This window comes from Quercus suber, unplaced genomic scaffold (assembly GCF_002906115.3).
Source record: "Quercus suber isolate HL8 unplaced genomic scaffold, Cork oak 2.0 scaffold_785, whole genome shotgun sequence".
NCBI lineage: Eukaryota > Viridiplantae > Streptophyta > Magnoliopsida > Fagales > Fagaceae > Quercus > Quercus suber.
The window spans coordinates 211,605-230,982 of NW_027070221.1; the positions used below are offsets into that span (position 1 = coordinate 211,605).

At 33.4% G+C, this 19,378-nt stretch overlaps 2 protein-coding genes across 2 annotated transcripts; one reads left to right on the plus strand and one right to left on the minus strand.

The window, feature by feature from the left end:
* Nucleotides 1-4,185: 4,185 nt before the first annotated feature.
* Nucleotides 4,186-8,020, plus strand: LOC112030722 (luminal-binding protein 5). The gene is made up of 7 exons (XM_065767212.1): nucleotides 4,186-4,382; nucleotides 4,991-5,261; nucleotides 5,626-5,837; nucleotides 6,180-6,902; nucleotides 7,003-7,157; nucleotides 7,256-7,338; nucleotides 7,483-8,020. Exons 1-7 carry the CDS (start codon nucleotides 4,334-4,336, stop codon nucleotides 7,970-7,972), a joined length of 1,983 nt encoding a protein of 660 aa, XP_065623284.1. The 5' UTR covers nucleotides 4,186-4,333; the 3' UTR covers nucleotides 7,973-8,020.
* Nucleotides 8,021-15,247: 7,227 nt separating this feature from the next.
* Nucleotides 15,248-18,291, minus strand: LOC112030687 (formin-like protein 11). Its single transcript, XM_024063351.2, has 4 exons — nucleotides 17,594-18,291; nucleotides 17,001-17,191; nucleotides 16,144-16,379; nucleotides 15,248-16,052 (listed from the first exon to the last, which is right to left on the minus strand). Exons 1-4 carry the CDS (start codon nucleotides 18,202-18,204, stop codon nucleotides 15,393-15,395), a joined length of 1,698 nt encoding a protein of 565 aa, XP_023919119.2. The 5' UTR covers nucleotides 18,205-18,291; the 3' UTR covers nucleotides 15,248-15,392.
* Between the last annotated feature and the right edge of the window lie 1,087 nt (nucleotides 18,292-19,378).

A 19,378-nucleotide genomic window follows, 5' to 3' on the forward strand; every position in this document is an offset into this window, starting at 1 on the left:
AATTAGAATTCTAATTGTGTGCCACATGTACACACCAAATTAGAGTTCTAATTTTGTGCCATGTGTCTAGAATCTGAAATTGAAGTTGAATTTTGCATAACGTGGCTAAATGTATGTGGGCTCATTCTCATTAAAACCACTTCTATGTATCGGGTCAAGTGAGTTACTGTGCTAATTAAATTTTTTTCTTGATTTTGCAGTCAAACGTGAAAACCAAAGAGATTAATATCGATAATAAGAACTTGGTTTGGGTACATTGCATAATTTCCAAAAAGATAAATGTATGTGAGCTCATTCTCATTAAAATCACTTCTATGTATCGGGTCAAGTAAGTTACTGTGCTAATTAAGTTTTTTCTTGATTTTGCAATCAAACGTGAAAATCAAAGAGATTAATATCGGTGATAAGAACTTGATTTGGGTACATTGCATAATTTCCAAAAAGATAGAAAAACCAGAGTTTGCATCTTTGTTATAAATTGCTTACAAAGTTTGCATCTTTACATTTGCACTGAGTTTCGGATTAAAGTGTTTTCTTTTTGGTTCTAACATTGAGTTTTGTTTACTTTTCACTTACAAAGTTTGCATCTTTACATTTGTTATAAATTGCTAATATGTGATTAGATGCACATTATGCCTAAAATTCATTATCCTTATATTTGGCTTTTTGTTCAAGTTTGGCACCTATAACAATGAAGAAAGCACTACTGTGGACCGATGGATGATATTTTTTGCAAACTGCAAAGGAACTTAGTGATCAATGAAATCTCACGCGAATTGGAGAGGACCCGGCTGTAGATGTCTGGATGGCAGATGTGAGTCACTATGTTTTTAAAATTTTCAGTGAAGGTAAAGGTTACAATGTAAATTTTTCGGAGAGAGATTTATTATTCTATATTTAGGCAAGTTTAGTTGTCTTCTTGGAGTGGATCACTCCACCCTGTCTTTCTACTGGAATTTTTTATTCAAATTGTTACAATTTAATCCGAAATTTTATTTAAATTTTCCTATTGTTGTTACTATCATATATTATTATTCCAATTGTTCAATTAGAATCTGAAATTGGAGTCCAATTTTACTATGCACATGTACAATCTAATTATTTTTAATTTTACTGTCATGTGTAGAAGCCAATGAGATGAAATTAATAACACATTAAATACTTATGCTTTGGGAATCGGTAGTACCAATTTAAATCCATTGGACCTGCTTTGTGATAATACAACTATGAAGGATATATAAAAACACGCACAAACCCATCTCTCTATAAGAAGAGATTGGAGAGAATTTCTTTTATCAGCCATGGAATTTTAGAGGTTTTTTCTTCACACAAATGTCCATCATGTTACAAAATGACTCATCATAAAACTACAAAATGAGTATAACTCTGAGGGGTTTTTTTTTTTTTTTTTAAATTTTTTAAGCTACGAAAATTTCAATCACCAATAGAGATTGAAGATTCAAAAGCTTGAATGGATCTTTTGGATAAATATTGTCACCAAGGTTCATCTTTCTATGTAAAATATATATACTGCTAAATTTTGTTAATGAAATTTTCTTGTTAATAATATGAATTTAGACTTAACTGAGTCTTTTAAACATGAATAAACTCATAATTAATAATATATCAATTCCCGCGCGGTAGCATGGGGCTACATACTAGTTTAGATAGTATCTTGCTTTGTTAAAATAAGTCAATTTGGACCTTTCGTCCAAATCTATTAGCATATAAAGCTGTTAAAACAAATTGTTTTAGTAAATTATGATACCCTAATTTGAGGTTTATCAAAATAATACTCTCTTCAAAAGTTTCATGAATTGGGGCTCCTAATTGAGGTTATTATTATTACTTATTTATTTATTTATTATAATTTGATAGTGATGTTGCGGAAGAGAAAATTAATTGAAATTGTGGTGTTTATTGAAAATACTATGAGCTTGTTTGGTAATGGTATTCAAGTATTGTTGTTCAAAATAATGTGAAAACTATGGATAAAAAATGTTGTGAAAACATAAGTTTAGTACTCATAATGCAAAAAATGTGTTTAATACCATATTTCTAATGACATATGTTCTGACGGGACTGACGAAGTTCAAGTACACACGGACGCTACCATCGACACGGACGAGTACAAACTCTGGCTAGGTTAGACGATCATATGCTTTACTGACGAATATATCCAAGACCATTCAATGCAGGGAATCAAACCCAAAACGGTTACAAAAACAACTGTACAATCCGTTGAAGGATAGTGATGGCACATTAAACAACCCCAGACGTTACCAAAAAGAGCATAAAGACCTCCATAACTACACCAACGGCTAGAAGCCATAAGAACATATATAAGTCTCCCACCTTGCTAAAGAACAGGTACATACACATAGAAAGTAGCACTAAGAGATTTTTCTAATTCTTTCCAACTACATTGTTCATTTCCTAGAAAGCTTCTTTTACTAACTTTGGCATCGGAGGCTTTGTGGCAGGCACCACACCGGTGTTCATTTCCAAAGGTGTGAAGAATCATCTCCGTCCGATGAACTGTACTGACGAGTTCACACTCATCATGTTTAAATGTGAAAAATAGAATTTTGTGTTTGATATGTGTATATGTTTGTTTGTTTTGTTTTTTTTTTTTTTTTGTTTTTTTTTTTTTTTTAAGTGGGTTAAGTTATCAACTTTTTTTTTTGACAATACCGTGCTTTTAATTTCTTTGATGAGAACGAGAGAGACAGTCCCACCCATTCCCACAGCCAAGCTATATATCTCATTTTTCCTCTTCTTCTTTTTTCCGACATCTTTTTCCCATCTCCTTCTTCATTTTCTTCCCACATCCAACAATGAGAAGAAGAGCAAAAACAATGGAGGTGAAGAGAGAAAAAGAGATGAGGTGAAGTAATTAGAGAGAGGACTGAAAAGAAGGTTGAGAGAGAGAGAGAGAGAGAGAGAGAGAGAGAGAGAGAGAGCACCATTAGGTGCTGTTAGTCAGTTGCCAAACTTGTGACTCCCACAATTTTCAATATATTTACAATAATGTTATCCAACATTGTTACTTTAAAACTAAAAATTGGTCTAAATGTGCTTTAAAATATAGTGTTTAAATACTCTAAATTGAAAATTGTAACTTAAACACTCTTAATCAAACACAGTTTTTTTTTTTTAACCAAAATTTTCAGTGTAATGCAACAATTTAGATTTAAGTTATTGATAAAATATTCAATTGTTTTTTAAAAATATCTTATTAATTCAAACATAGGTCAAGTGAGATACGTTAATCATCCACAAACCTCAAGTTACAAACGAGTGTCATTTTTTCTAAATTTGTCCATAATTTAGATAAGATTCTTTTAAAAAAATGCAAACAACACCCTTAAATAGGATGTTCATATTTGGTAGAAGATAGAGAGCGGTAACAGGAATTTTTGATGAGTACATTTTTTTTTTTTTTTAATTTCTATTAGGCCTCTCTCTACCTTCAATGGCTTTTGCGAGAACTTATCCATAATTTAGATAAGAAATGACATGTTCAAATTTTTTTTTTTCAAGTAAGTAAAAATACAAACAACATCCTTTAAATTTAATCAATTATCATTTTAATCTTGTAAAAATACAAATCACACATTTTAAATTTAATTAATTGAGATTTTAGTCTTATAAGTTTACATTTATTATAACCTATAATATCAATCTTTTGAATGAATTGATAGAAAGACTAACGAAGAAGCAAATATTAATTTACACGACCAAAATGGCAAAAATGAAGTATATACACTCCATAGACCAAAATGACAATAGAACAAACTTATAAGATATAATTTATATATATATATATATATATTTTTTTTTTTTCCAAAAATGCTTTCATCCTTATGACAATAGAACAAACTTATAAGATATAATTTATATATATATATATATATATTTTTTTTTTTTCCAAAAATGCTTTCATCCTTCTAGACTAGTTCAGCTTCTTCACACAAGCATCAAGAACTTTCGAGAGATCACAAGCGAATCCAACATGCCATCCTACGTGTCACCATCCTATTCGACCTCGTACGTGTAATACCAGCAAGTTCAACGACTAACGCTGACGTGTCGCGATTCTATTCGCAGGAATACTCTAGCAAAACTATCACCGCCAACACCAGCCCAAACCATTATAAAGTACTCCTCCTCTGTTTCCCTCCACTTCATAGTTCAGAGAAAAAAAAAAAAAAAAAAAAATCCGATTCGCTCGAAAAAACTCCGAAACGTTTCAGATTCATAGTAACTCAAAAACGAAACGAAATCGTTAGAAGAGAGCAGAACGAAGTAAAGTAACAATCAACATTCGACAATGAGGGTGCAGAACAAGACGGTGGCGTTTTTGCTTCTCTTTGTTTCAGGTAACATTTGTTGTTTAATGTTTAATGTTCTGTTTGGTTTGGTTTGAAATATGCTTCTAAATTCACTTGAAACAAAAAAGTGTTATTAGGAAATGTTAAGATTAAGATGATGTTTCCGTAAAACTGCTTTCTAAGAAACAGAGCATTCTAAAACAAAGCTAAATTTTGTTTCTTGTTTGATTTGAATGAGAATTGACAACTGGGTTGGTTAATTTTTTAGATTTTAATTCTTGGGACAACAAAAATAACTCAAAAAATTTTATGGGTTTTGCTTTGTTTTCTTTTTGGATCACTTTTTTCCTGGGAAATTAAACAGGGGACCGGAAAGTTTGTGAGGTTTTGGGTATTTTGGGTGTTATAATTTAGCGGAAAAGTTTCGAAATTTGTGTTTTAGTTTTGTTTTTGAGATTAGTTCATTGATGTCTCTGACTCTGAGTTGGTTCCTCAGACTAGGAAATGCATTATTTTAATGAATTTTGCAATAACATTAAATTTTCTTTTTGATGAATTGGGTTCTCTGAAAACTCACTGAAAGCACTTGAATTTGTTGTTGAGAATTGGGTTTTTGCTGAAACTAATTAAACTCTTTTTTGTGTGTGTTTTGGAAGAATTTTTGTTAGGAATAGCAGTGGCAGCCGATGATGCCTCTCCGAAGCTCGGGACTGTGATTGGTATTGATCTCGGAACAACCTACTCTTGTGTGGGTGTGTACAAGAACGGTCATGTAGAGATTATAGCCAATGATCAAGGGAACAGAATCACACCCTCCTGGGTCGCATTCACTGATACTGAGCGTTTAATAGGCGAGGCCGCGAAGAATCAAGCGGCTCTCAATGCCGAACGTACCATTTTCGATGTTAAGCGGCTTATTGGAAGGAAGTAAGTGAACTTTTTTCAACATTTTGGATTGATATTGTTTGTGGTTTTGTTGAGAACAATGATGAAGAAGGAAAAATGGATCACTTGCACTAATACTATGAAAAATGGTTGCTTAATAATAAATTGTGAATTTAATCAAGCAATTAGTTAGATGGTTGTAGATTTTGGTTTTGTTGAGAAGAATGATAAAGTAAGTGAATTGGACCACTTGCTTTGATATTATGATAAATTATCCCATTTTCAAAAGCTTCTGATTAACACTAAAGAGTGAATCTCATGGTTTAAGATTTAGATTGGTATACTTGGGTTTTGTGTTTTGGAGGGGTAAATTGAATGGCTTGTTTTTATTTGGTTTTGTTTGTAGGTTTGATGATCCGGAGGTTCAGAGGGATATTAAGTTTTTGCCTTATAAGATTGTGAAGAAGGATGGGAAGCCTTATATTCAGGTGAAGGTGAAAGGTGAGACAAAGGTGTTTAGCCCTGAGGAAATCAGTGCTATGATATTAGGGAAAATGAAAGAAACAGCTGAGGCTTATTTGGGGAAGAAAATCAAAGACGCTGTTGTCACTGTTCCAGGTATATATATAGTTTCTTAAGAACTTTGTTTTTAAATCGTTTGTGATGTATATAAATAGTACAATATCAAATTGGCTTACAGAAAAGGGGATTTTAGGATTTTTGAGTGCTAATATAACTCCTGAATGAACAACTGAACAAGGACATGTTCTGTACACTAGGATTAGTGCATGTTGAATTTATAAGATATTATTTATAGGAAAAGCTGCAAAACAGTACAGCATAACCAATGTAAAATGGACAGATTTTTGGTTGATATTTATAAGAGTTGTGAACTTGTGATTGCTATGTCTCTGTCTATGTTTCATGGTCTAATGGTTTTATATCTGTTGCTTGTTGTAGCCTATTTCAATGATGCACAGAGGCAAGCCACAAAGGACGCAGGCATCATTGCTGGGTTGAATGTGGCTCGGATAATCAATGAACCTACTGCTGCTGCTATTGCCTATGGTCTGGACAAGAAAGGGGGAGAGATGAACATTTTGGTTTATGATCTTGGTGGTGGTACTTTTGATGTTAGCATCTTGACCATTGACAATGGTGTGTTTGAGGTTCTTGCTACTAGTGGAGACACCCACTTGGGAGGAGAGGATTTTGACCACAGGGTGATGGATTACTTCATCAAGTTGATTAAAAAGAAGTACAACAAAGATATCAGCAAGGATAACAAGGCTCTTGGGAAGCTTCGCAGGGAATGTGAGAGAGCAAAGAGAGCATTGAGTAGCCAACACCAAGTCCGAGTTGAGATTGAGTCTCTTGTCGATGGTATTGACTTCTCAGAGCCTTTAACAAGGGCAAGGTTTGAGGAGTTGAACATGGACTTGTTTAAGAAGACAATGGGGCCAGTGAAGAAGGCTTTGGAAGATTCAGGAGTGAAGAAAACAGATATAAATGAGATTGTCCTAGTTGGAGGAAGCACCCGAATTCCCAAGGTACAACAGCTGTTGAAAGACTTTTTTGATGGCAAGGAGCCAAACAAGGGTGTGAATCCTGATGAGGCTGTTGCCTATGGGGCAGCAGTTCAAGGTGGAATCCTCAGCGGTGAAGGCGGGCAAGAAACCGGAGGTATGATTTTGTTTTAATGTTAATTTGTTGTTTGATATTCATGGGTTTGGCATATTGGTGACAAACTAATATGAGATTTTCCCTCTTTGGTTTTTTGTAGGCATTCTTTTGCTTGATGTTGCTCCTTTGAGTCTGGGTATTGAAACAGTTGGTGGAGTGATGACAAAATTGATCCCGAGGAATACTGTTATCCCAACTAAGAAGTCTCAAATCTTCACCACTTATCAAGACCAGCAAACCACAGTGTCCATCAAGGTATTACATGAATACATACAAGAATGAAGAAACCTTACTCTATTATAAGCATCCTGTATTTGGTGTTGTTAGACTAATGTGACTTTGAAAATTTTCAGGTCTTCGAAGGGGAAAGAAGCTTGACAAAGGATTGTCGCGAACTCGGGAGGTTTGATCTATCTGGCATTCCACCTGCTCCAAGGTAATCTAAAACAGAATTGGACTGTTATAATTGTCTATTGTCACTAGCTTTAAGGAAACAGAAGATTACTGCATTGCAATGAATTTTGTATCCTATATAACTATAGCTTATGGTTTCTGACCAATGTTCTGATTCTTATTGCAGGGGAGTCCCCCAAATTGAGGTTACCTTTGAGGTTGATGCCAATGGTATCTTACATGTGAAAGCAGAAGACAAGGCAGGTAAGAAGTCAGAATCCATCACCATCACTAATGACAAGGGGCGTCTGAGCCAGGATGAAATTGATAGGATGGTGAAGGAAGCTGAGGAGTTTGCAGAAGAGGATAAGAAGGTGAAGGAGAAAATTGATGCCAGGAACAAGTTGGAGACTTACATCTACAATATGAGGAGCACCATTGGTGACAAGGACAAGTTGGCAGATAAGATTGATTCAGACGATAAGGAGAAGATTGAAACCGCATTGAGAGAAGCTCTTGAATGGTTGGATGATAACCAGAACGCAGAGAAGGAAGATTTTGATGAGAAATTGAAAGAGGTTGAAGAAGTATGCAATCCAGTTATAAAACAAGTTTATGAAAAGAGTGGTGGAAGCTCAACTGGAGCTGAGGATGAAGAACCAAATGACGAGTTGTAGAATGCTTGGAGAATTGGGTTAAATTTGTTGAGTTTTTTTTTTTTTTTTTTATATAGCTTATGGTTTCTGACCAATGTTCTGATTCTTATTGCAGGGGAGTCCCCCAAATTGAGGTTACCTTTGAGGTTGATGCCAATGGTATCTTACATGTGAAAGCAGAAGACAAGGCAGGTAAGAAGTCAGAATCCATCACCATCACTAATGACAAGGGGCGTCTGAGCCAGGATGAAATTGATAGGATGGTGAAGGAAGCTGAGGAGTTTGCAGAAGAGGATAAGAAGGTGAAGGAGAAAATTGATGCCAGGAACAAGTTGGAGACTTACATCTACAATATGAGGAGCACCATTGGTGACAAGGACAAGTTGGCAGATAAGATTGATTCAGACGATAAGGAGAAGATTGAAACCGCATTGAGAGAAGCTCTTGAATGGTTGGATGATAACCAGAACGCAGAGAAGGAAGATTTTGATGAGAAATTGAAAGAGGTTGAAGAAGTATGCAATCCAGTTATAAAACAAGTTTATGAAAAGAGTGGTGGAAGCTCAACTGGAGCTGAGGATGAAGAACCAAATGATGAGTTGTAGAATGCTTGGAGCGTTGGGTTCAAATTTGTAGAGTTTTTTTATTATTTTTTTTATGACCTGCAAAGTCTGTTAGTAGTTAGCCAAAATGCTCATTACTGGTTGTTATTCCTTTTGAGTTCAAAAATTTCAAGAATATATACATAATTTTCTAGTAATCTGAATTATCGTTGTTACATAATTAATTTATTTCAATTGTGATGTGGTGCACATAGTGATGTCATATGCTCAGGGCCGGCCCACAACCAAAATAAAATTTCTTTACTAAAAAAAGGCCCCATTTTTCTCTCTAAAAGGCCCAAAAGTTTTTTAAAATATAACATTTTTTAAATAATTGGTACTTTTTTTTTTAAAGTGATATTAAAAATATTACAAATTTTATTATAGATTTAATTGACATGTTACTTGTAGGGTCAGTTTTTACGGCCCAAGCCCAAGGAGGTATGGATTCGGAGCTCACCGAGCCCAAAACAATAGATTTTGTAGAGAGTGGGTGAAAGGGTTAGGCTAATAATGAAAATAACAGCATTAAACAACAACACCAATGGGAGGAATTGAATTAATGTGCTCTCGGACTAACATAAGTACTCCGTCCGAAGAGATGTTTTTCATTGACCATCTAAGGTTACAATTCCTGGGGTTACAACCATCTCATATATCCTTTTTCTCTCCTCTTTTTCGATCCCCATACTATCAGAGGCACCCTTCCCTTATATAGCATTGTCTTCTTACATCTCCTCCGTCCACTTGTTTATCATCCAGGCGTCCACTTGAGTGATCATATATTCAAGTTAAAGTAAGTTTTTTTTTTTTTTTTTAATTTAGTTCTTTTTGTTTAAATTTATGGTTCAATAATGATATTCAATCTTCTATATAAAATTAACCTTAGTTTAGTTAGTATTATTCATCAATTTCTATATTTATATCAAATTAATCTTAATTTAATTATTATTATATAATTTTATTTAATTAATGTTTACATATAAAAATGTCTCATATAAAATTTTCGGCTTTTTGTTGGATCAGCCCTGCTTATGCTGATGATGTTTGTGATTTTGAGTTAAAAAAGCATGACACATACGACCATAAATCAAATTCTACGATTTATTGTTGCAATATACATAGATTTCAACTCGTAGAAAGACGAATGGTATCCTAAGAATTCTTTGAAAACTTATCTACAGACTGCAGTTCATTAATGTCTCCATCATAGCTAGAGAGCTTAGCCTCTTCTTCCTTGGTAGGTCCGTACCATCTTCTATAATGCCTCTAGACTCTAGTTGTTGCAACTTGCAAACCCAAACCATTACATACTTCCCACCATTTGATAAAATTATAATCAGGTGATGGCATGTATATGTCTGCATTTTCAATGTTTAACACAAACACAAGCACAGATACACTCATGTTTTAGTCCCGCGAAAAGGAAAAAAAAAAAAACCTCACATAGTCTAGTCACTATTTTTAATTGGGTCGACAGTTTTACATTTATTTTAATTGGTCCCATGATATTTATCTTTTGATAAATCTATCTAGTTGTCCTGACAATTTATTGAGCTTGTCCAGTGTCAGCTCAATGGATAAGCCAAATAGGCAACTGCCTAAGGTCCTCAATGAAAAAATGCTCCTAAATTTTTACAAATAGAAATATTCTTGTAACATTGAAAGTATTAATCAAATTCTAAATATTTACCAATAAATAAGAAGTAGTTTTTTATAATTAAAGAAAAAACCAGTTAAAGAGTTTTTTATAATTAAAGAAAAAACCAGTTAAAGAAAAATGTTTTTATTGAATGGGTCAATTATTTAATCTCTCTCACATAAATGTTAAAAGAACACATTAATTTATTATAATTTTTAATCATAATTTTTTAGTATTCGGTTACTTCATTCAATAAATAGTGTTTACTTTAATTGTATAATCATTGAGTAATGTGATGGGTTCGTTTTAATTTGTAATTTTTTTACTAAAAAAAAGGATTTTAACCGAAAAAAAGATACGAAAAGTTAAATAAATATTCTATTAATATTCAAAGTATAAAAATAGACCTCATTTAAAATAATCACCTCATGTCTTATAATACTTGAGCCGGCCTTGAGCGTGTCCAATTTTAATTTTGAGATCATTGATTATTGGGTGACTGTCATATTGTTATGGAATTGGATTAATGCGAAGAACTCGGATTTCATTACCATTGGAGGGACCCCACCTCCTTCCTCTCACCCACGCCCTATATACGCTGGCCTCACTTCACACAGTGGAGAGACCTCATTTTCTCATAAATTCCCATCATTCATTCCTAAAATCCTCTCAACTACTCTATTATTTCCTCAGAGTCACATGTCACATCATGTGACTCACATGTGAGCTGTGACGTGACCATACGTACATACCCAAATTCTCTTCAGCCAGTTTTAGGTACTAAGGCCTAGATCCGAACCCTTGAAGCCACAAACACATTCAACTAAGCCCATCTTCAAACTTCAAACAAAACCAAACTCCAGCTACACAGGCTTAATCCAATAATCAAATAAGACCCATTCCAATCTTAAAAACTTAAAACCCACATTGACCCAACCCGGAACATTCCAATGCTACTTCATAAACTCAAGCGCAAATTTTTGAGTCCAAAAGAACAAAACCACCGACCACCCAGATTCAAACTAAATTACGAAAACACCATCAGGCCCATGCAAAAATTACAAAATTGCCCGAAACTTCCTAAAATCACACATTGGTCGCCCATATTTCTCAAAATTATACATAGGCCCCAAAAATTTCCAAAAATTATACTTTGACCCCAAAATTTTCTGGATTGCAATTTGACCCAATACTTGTCAATTACATTTTGACCTTTAGACTTTTTTACAAAATTTCTTTTCATACCCAAATCTCTCAAAAATTTCCCAAAGCCCCAAGATCATAAAAATGCCATTTCATTGATTTCAATGCCAATTTTCATCAAAATAAATAAATGAAGTGTCTTCAAGAACTATAAATTTATTAAATGTTTAATCACACAAATTTAACCATTATGTTTTTTTCAAGGGTGGAGATAGAAATTTTTATTTGGAGAGGCCGATTTGTGTTACTAATTTGTTGTCAATACAAACTTCCATACACATACACATACACATATATCTATGCATACACACACAGAATTTAGTATCTTTCATAGTGAAATCCTTAAAATTAAATACTTATAGAGTTAAATTCATCTTTCACCATCTTCTATAATGAAATCTTTAAAATTTTCATTTTAAATATAAATTACAAATTGTCTACCATTGCAAGTAAATTTTTTTTTTTTCAATTGAATGAATGAATGATCCAAAACTTTAAGTGATATGAGAACACATTTTACAACAAAAATGAATTTGAGAAACAATACATCTATATAAATCTAAAATCTGTAGTGTAATATTTATTATTGCTACGCTTCAGTTAAGTCACATTAGCAGCTATGCCATTATTTTATTTTCATTAATAAAAAATTGTATTTTATTTCCATTCTTTTTCTATTATTCTTTTAATGTTTTTGCAGTTTTCACTTTAACTTCCATAATGCTTTTAAAGTTTTCACTTCAACTTCCATAACACCTATGACTTTCTATCTCCGCTATTTTAAACTTCCCATGTAAGCTCTTTAATGCCTCAAACTCTTCATCTCCTCATATATTGCCTCTTCCTCTTCTCATTGAATCCAACTAGTTCATAATATTCAGTTGCCACTGCCCCTATAAAACCAAAGAGATAAATCGAATAGAAGATATATAAACCATTAAATGTCATCTATTTCTCTTAACCAGAAAGGGAATGGTTTTGGATTTAACTCCTGCAAGTATAGATCTCCTTTCAGAACCATAAGCCTATATTCTTAAATGGGGATATTGTTCTATTCCTTCAAACCATATGGTATGTCAAGCCTATTTTATATATTGTAGTGTTTTGTGTGTGTGTGTGTGTGTTGTCTCTTTTACAATGAAATGCTGCCAGGAAAGTGGTTTGCTCTCTATTTCAATGTTGAAGGTAATTCAAATATTTGTAGTTCTCTATTTCCACATGTTTGATAAAATAACTAAAAGAAAGATTAAAAAAAAAAGAAAAAACAAAGATGGTCATGTTCATGTAGCGGGGGAGGGGGAAAGGAAGAATGAATATTTAAGAATACTATTATGTTAATAAACTTCATTCATAAATGGGTGTATTTCATTGGATTTATTGCAACAATGATGATAGTAAAAATTTAGGCAATGATAAGAGCCCAAATTCTTCACTGATCAGTTCCAATGAAAAGAAAGAAAGAAAAAAAAAACCAATATTTAATAATTTTAAAAAAATTCAAATGTTCTAGCAATTGTGGGCGTGTTTTTTTTTTTTTCATTACCACCTGGATTTTTGAAGTTGATATAAAGAACAATAATTTGCATAATGAATACTTCATATTAGGATGCATTGTACCAAAAAATGATAAGATATATAATATACTTATGCTACAATTAATCTTCATTTTCATTACCATGTCATCTTGGCCAAAACATAATAAACGATCTAAAAATTGTGACTATAATAATAATAATAATAATAAAATCAAAGTCTTTTCTAATGGGTTTACTGAATCTAAAAGTCATCAAACGCTATAAGAATGACTCTTTGTTTGCTTATAGGTAATACAAACGTCTCACTCTATGAGTATATTCTCCATTGTTTTAATTACTTTAAATGACAATATATTAGGCTCCTCTATTTTATTAGGAAAAAAAAATACATTTTAGGTTTCTATTATTTTTTATTAATTTTTATGAACAAATCACAATAATCATTCAAATAATAATTACATTCTCTCTCTCTCTCTCTCTCTCTCTATATATATATATATACACACACACACACACACATGAACAAACCATAACAAGAGAGAAATATTCAATTGCACAAAAATTTACACTAAGGTTTCTGATCTTCTTATTTTATTTTTCTACTTAGTATTATTATTCTTAATATGTCAATTTGAATTCATTGTTTTTGTAAAAGCCATATTTACTCTGAGGTTACCTTTGAGGTTGGCCAATGGTATCTTACATGCGTAAGCAGAAAACAAGGCTGCTAAGAAGTCAGAAGAGGAAAAGAAATTGAGAGAATGGTGAAGGAGGCCAAGCAGTTTGCAGAAGAGGATAAGAAGGCGAAGTAGAGAATTGATGCCAGGAACAAGTTGGAGACTTACATCTACAACATGAGGAGCACCATTGGTGACAGGGACAAGTTGGCAGATAAGATTGATTTGGACGATGAGGAGAAGATTGAAAGAAGCCCTTGAATGGTTGGACAATAACTAGAATGCAGAGAAGGAAGATTTTGATGAGAAATTGACAGAGGTTGAAGAAGTATGCATTCCAGTTATAAAACAACTTTATGAAAAGAGTGGTGGAGGCTCAGCTGAAACTGAGGTTGAAGAACCAAATGATGAGTTGTAGAATGCTAGGAGCTCAGGGTTCAAATTGGTTAGGTCTTTTTTTTATCAAATAATTTTATACCTTCAAAGTTTGTTAGTAGTTAGCCAAAATCTTCACTCCTCTTGAGTTTAAATATTTCAAGAATATATACAAATTTTTTTAGTAATTTGAATGATCTTTGTTACACAATTAATTAATTTCAATTGTAATGTGATTTACACAGAGATTGCCAATGCCTTGAGCCTATGTTCTGATGATGTTTGTGATTGTGACATGTGAAAGCATGGCATTTATATATAGTATGAACCTTGGCTATCTTTACATTGAAATCATTAATAGCCTTGTGGTTTAATGGTATTGTTCGATTCATCTATGGAGATGAATCTATTAGGAGTCTCGAGGCTTAGTTGCATGATTCAATCTCCCTTCCCCCACTTGTTGTAAGCAGGAGGAAGAAATCTATGGGGGAGATTAGCAAAATAAAAAGAACCTGGAAAAAAGATCAAGATTAGTACTTAGGCGTATAAGGAAAAATAGTGTAGTATTCATATATTGAAGTATTTTTTAAAGCTTTCATAGCAAAGTTGAAAACAAATTAGTGTATCATATGAGGATGCCTATGAGTCCATTCCAAATAGAAGTAAGTATGTTGTAAGTTGTAACAGAATGTCAAGCTTTCTAAAAAACACTTCAGAATGTTCACATAGGAGGTTGAAAGTGAAGCCTGAAAGGTTGGAAATTGACTTTTTGATACATTTAACAGTGTGTAATTCTTGCCTAGAGAAAGAAATTTCTGCAATAGTTAAGGACCGTAAGGTGTTAATTTAGATAAGAGTGTTTGTTGTGAAAATATGGTGGATCAGTACACAAAGTGGCAACAATTATCTACTAAAAAAAAGCATTGTGCAGTGCTGCATACATAGATTGTTTGGTTGAATCTTCTTGGACATTCTTTTTATTCAGATATGTCCTTGACAAGTCACTGACCCTGTATGGAAACAAAATAAATTTGTCTTGGGTAAGATTAAGTACTAGAATAGTAGGATTTGTCTAGTTGACATTACTGATTAGGATAATGACTGTTACAGTTTGGTTTTTTCTTTCCAAGCAGTAACATGTGTTAATTTCTAATTTGGATCTGCATTTAGCTGATTGAATATGCTGTTATTTGTTATTAAATATCCCCGAATAAGATTTCAGTCTACTCTTCTCAACTCAACCCAACAACCCCGGATCAATCTTTTAGAGTATGCAAGCAATTCAATCTAAATGATTTAAAGCTCCACATGAATAAATAAATAAATATACTTACAAACTGATTGGTGATGAGCTGTATCTTTTAAACACACCAAGCAATTTAACCTAGAATTTGGACAGTGTAAAGCTTAAGAGCTTCTAAGCTCTTTGCAAACATGATCTAACATGCCCAGAAATTCTCTCACAATGACAAATATTCGAAGTGGGTTGTCTTCGTGTTTGCTCACATCTCCATGAAAGTACTCAGTAATTTCTTTAACTTGTGTTAGGACCCTATCTTCTTCTCGCTGCAAGTCTTTCAGAATTTTCTCTGCATAATTTATGAAGGATCTCATTGAGCTGACAAAGTTTCCATTTTGTTCATCCATACACAAGTCCTTTTGTACTAGATGTTGCAGTTTGATCAATCCATCTGATAGGGTTGAGAGAGAGCTTGCAAGAACATTTAAGTCAATTGTAGCTGTCTCTTTCACATTGGAGAGTTCTGTACTCAGACCAGAAACACGATCAAGACCCATTCTTCTGTAATCTTCTTCAGTCTGTTCAACCCCCATAATGCTATCTGAAACTCTAATTCCCTCAGACAGGAGTATTTCTTGAACAACAAAGTGGAGTAAGGTAGTTTTCCCATCAGTGCCTTTCACATGAGCAAGTTTAAGGAGGGTATCAAGCTTAAATGCTCTAGCACCTCCTCTGCTAGTTCCAACATTCATGCGATTGCCTGTTTTGAGCACGGCTTCAAGTAGCTTTAAGAAAAGCCTGCTTGATCTGAGTTCCTTGCAGGCCTCCTAGTAACAACATAAATCAGAGTCAAAGTGATCATTGAGTTAGAAATGTTGGTTTTGATCAAAACTGATTATGTTTATGATTGATGGTTACCTCTAGCATTGAAAAAGATTTCTTGAACTGAACCACTTCATCTTCAAAATTTTCTGTGTAAAGCATGGCTTCAACTCGTAGAAAGGCAAATGGTATTTCAAGAATTTCTTTGAAAAACTTCTCCACAGACTCCAGTTCATTAATGTCTCCTTCATAGCTACAGAGCTTGGCTTCTTCTTCCTTGGTAGGTACCATCTTCACCAATGCCTCCAGTTGTTGCAAACCCAAACCTTTCCCTGCTTCCCACCGTTTGATAAAAATTATAATCAGCTAATGGCATGAGTATGTCAGCACTTGTACTTGATATGACATCAAGAATTGTTTGTTGGAGATATATACTCTCTCCTCAAAAGTTATGGAACATGATTATTTCCAATTGGAAAGGATCCATTTCATGGTTTAGATTAAACATTACAAATTCAAAGGTCTATCAAATACCACTCCTACACACAGTTATCCAAGAAATAAAATCCTAATCTTGAAATGGCCTCTCTCCATAAGCTGGAAAACCTTAACTTCTGGAGAGGATCCTGTTCTGAAATTTATGAGAACCTTTTTAGTAATATGTAATCTATAATCCATTTGCTGGAAGTACAGGACTACAGGAGCCATCATTCTTCATTAGTGTCTTGACCGAAAATCTTAAAAAAAACTGACACTGAAACTTGAAAGTCCAATTCTAGCATAAGTGAATTGCTTAGAATTCACATCGCAAAATAATTTTTGGGGCATTTATAATAACTGTGTTTTAGTTCACATTTATTGTTACTCCATGCTCCTCACAACTTCATTCTCACAGTGTGGAAAAATAGGCACTCGATCACAATTGCTTATGATTTAAAGCTTAGAAGTTATACCTTGTATTAGTGCTTTACATACTTCCTCAGCAGTCACATTCAAGGCTTTTGACAGTATACTTATGTTTTGTAGTCTCTTTGGCTCAAGGATATGCTTGCTTGGAGGAGGAATCTTGTTCTTTGCTTCATCACTCTTCATTGAGTTTTTTAAATTGTCTCCGAAAAGTGATTCAATCATTTCCTCGTCTAACCTGTTTCATGATTCATAATATGTTCAATTATATAGAAACAGTTTTTTAAATTGTCTCCAAAAAGTGAATCAATCATTTCCTCGTCCAACCTGTTTCGTGATTCATAATATGTTCAACTACACAGAAAGAGAAGAAATATATTGTAGCCAAAGAAAGTATGAAAAATTATAAACCTACCACCAATTTTACTACAAAAGGCTTACAAAATGATATGACAGTTAATTTGATTTGTGCTACTTCAACAACAAAAAATAAACAGTAATTAAATTTTTTTTTTAAATTTTAATTTTAATTTTTTAATTTTTTAATTTTTTTTAATTTTTTTTTTTGTGATTGGCGACTAATGTAGTAAAAATTTTAGTATCCTAACATGGTTAAAAACGTAATGCTAAAGCAACTTACTTAAATGAATGTGGCAGCATATCCCAAACCATAGGTTGATCAGGGGCAGCTTTTACCTTGTCCCAGTGGAATGGCTTCAATTTTGGTAATGGAGCTGCATATTTGCCCAATGGAGTAGATTGAGGCGGTCGAGATGGTGGAGGAGGCGGGCCTTTGGCAGAGTTGTTGTTTCCTTTTGACGAAGGAGGTGGACATGGTGGTGGTGGAATAGAAGATGGAGATTTTGAGGATTTTGGAGGGGTTTGAGATGAAGAAGGAAAAAATGTCACATATGGGGGTGGAGGAGGAAGGGATGGGCCTTTAGTAGAGTTATTTTTTCCTTTTAAACAAGGTGGACATGGTGGTGGTGGTGGTGGTGGTGGAATACAAGATGGAGTATTTGATGATTTTGGAAAGGTTTGAGATGAAGAAGGAAAATACGTCACACATGGGGGTGGAGGTGGAGGAGGTGGGGGCTTGAAACTTTTCTGACAGTCTGAAGAAGATTCAAATGTTTGTTTCTCCTGTTTGTTATTGCATGGAGTTTGGGGACATTGGGTTTGTGAAGAATCTTGGTTTGAGCTAATATCTGGGGTAGCTAGATTCATTGGTAAACCTGTAGAGTTGGCCATAGAAGGTTTAACATGTGACTATTTTAGAGGGAAAATGTCTTATGTCTCACTATGACCACCAGCTGAAGCATTAGAAGGCCTTACATTTGATGAATTTGAAGTTGTAGGTCTGGGTGGTTGTTGAGGCTGAACTGCTTTTTAAGCAATTAGTTGTGCGTGGTTAGTGGTCTGTTTTTGTTGCTTGCTTAACCAGCTTGTTGTAGTTAAAGGTTTCATTAATGAAATCTTTTCATTCATCCAAAAAACAATAGAGTCAATTGTGATGTGGTGCACATTGTAATTGCTACTGTCATGAGCCCATATGCTGATGATGAGATGTGAAAATGATTATATCACCATAAATCAAATTTAAAGCTAGAGCTGAATGCTTTTGTTGATACCATATATATAGATTCCAACCTATCCTATAAACTCAATGCCCCCATATCCCTCCCATTACATGTTAACTAAAAATATTGATAGCTTAGTTTTGAAAATCTAATATATTGTATAAATATATTTTGTTAGAAAATAATTACATCATTTTAAAAAAGGTTTGAGACTAACACATATAAATCTCATTTGCTATTTTCATTTTTCACTTCATAAAAGAAAGAATGATATTACGTCCACAATATCTTCACAACAAATCATATTTGGTTAGTTGTTATTGGTTCTAATTTGAGCCCACCACTGAAATTACTTTTATACCCTACTAATAACAACCCGTAACAACTTGCTACACATGATTTGTTATGAAAATGTTGTGGATATATCATTTCTCTAAAAAAAAAAAAAACTTTAAATTTTTCCATGCATTTGCAACTACTTCCATTAATGCTTGAGCACTTATCATTAACCTATAAATACAAACACAAAAGAAAGAAGAATAATTTCTGACAAAAAGTTTTTATTAGGTTGGGTTACTAAACTTTTGTTTAGACCTTACATGCCATGATATTGATAAGATTAACCTGATAAAAAAAAACAAAAAAGGTTAAAATTTAGTTACAAAATTGGTTGTAACCTAAAACTACAACCTTACTCAATATCTTTTTATTAGAGGTGAATTTTGACAAATCTACCATTAGATTACATATTTTTCTTATATTCTCCATGTTTGCAAAATTTTTAGAAAATTAAAAATTAATAGCTATATCATTAATAAATTGTTTAAATTGTAAGTTTTGTAGTT

Excerpts from the sequence above, each read along its gene's own strand:
- LOC112030722 (XM_065767212.1), top strand. The coding sequence starts at position 4,334 with ATGAGGGTGCAGAACAAGACGGTGGCGTTTTTGCTTCTCTTTGTTTCA. Across the intron at positions 4,383-4,990 it reads TTTGCTTCTCTTTGTTTCAG|AATTTTTGTTAGGAATAGCA; the intron begins GTAACATTTGTT and ends GTGTTTTGGAAG. Across the intron at positions 5,262-5,625 it reads AAGCGGCTTATTGGAAGGAA|GTTTGATGATCCGGAGGTTC; the intron begins GTAAGTGAACTT and ends TTTTGTTTGTAG.
- LOC112030687 (XM_024063351.2), bottom strand. The coding sequence starts at position 18,204 with ATGGCCAACTCTACAGGTTTACCAATGAATCTAGCTACCCCAGATATT. Across the intron at positions 16,380-17,000 it reads ATGTAAAGCACTAATACAAG|GGAAAGGTTTGGGTTTGCAA; the intron begins GTATAACTTCTA and ends GGTGGGAAGCAG. Across the intron at positions 16,053-16,143 it reads AATCTTTTTCAATGCTAGAG|GAGGCCTGCAAGGAACTCAG; the intron begins GTAACCATCAAT and ends TGTTGTTACTAG.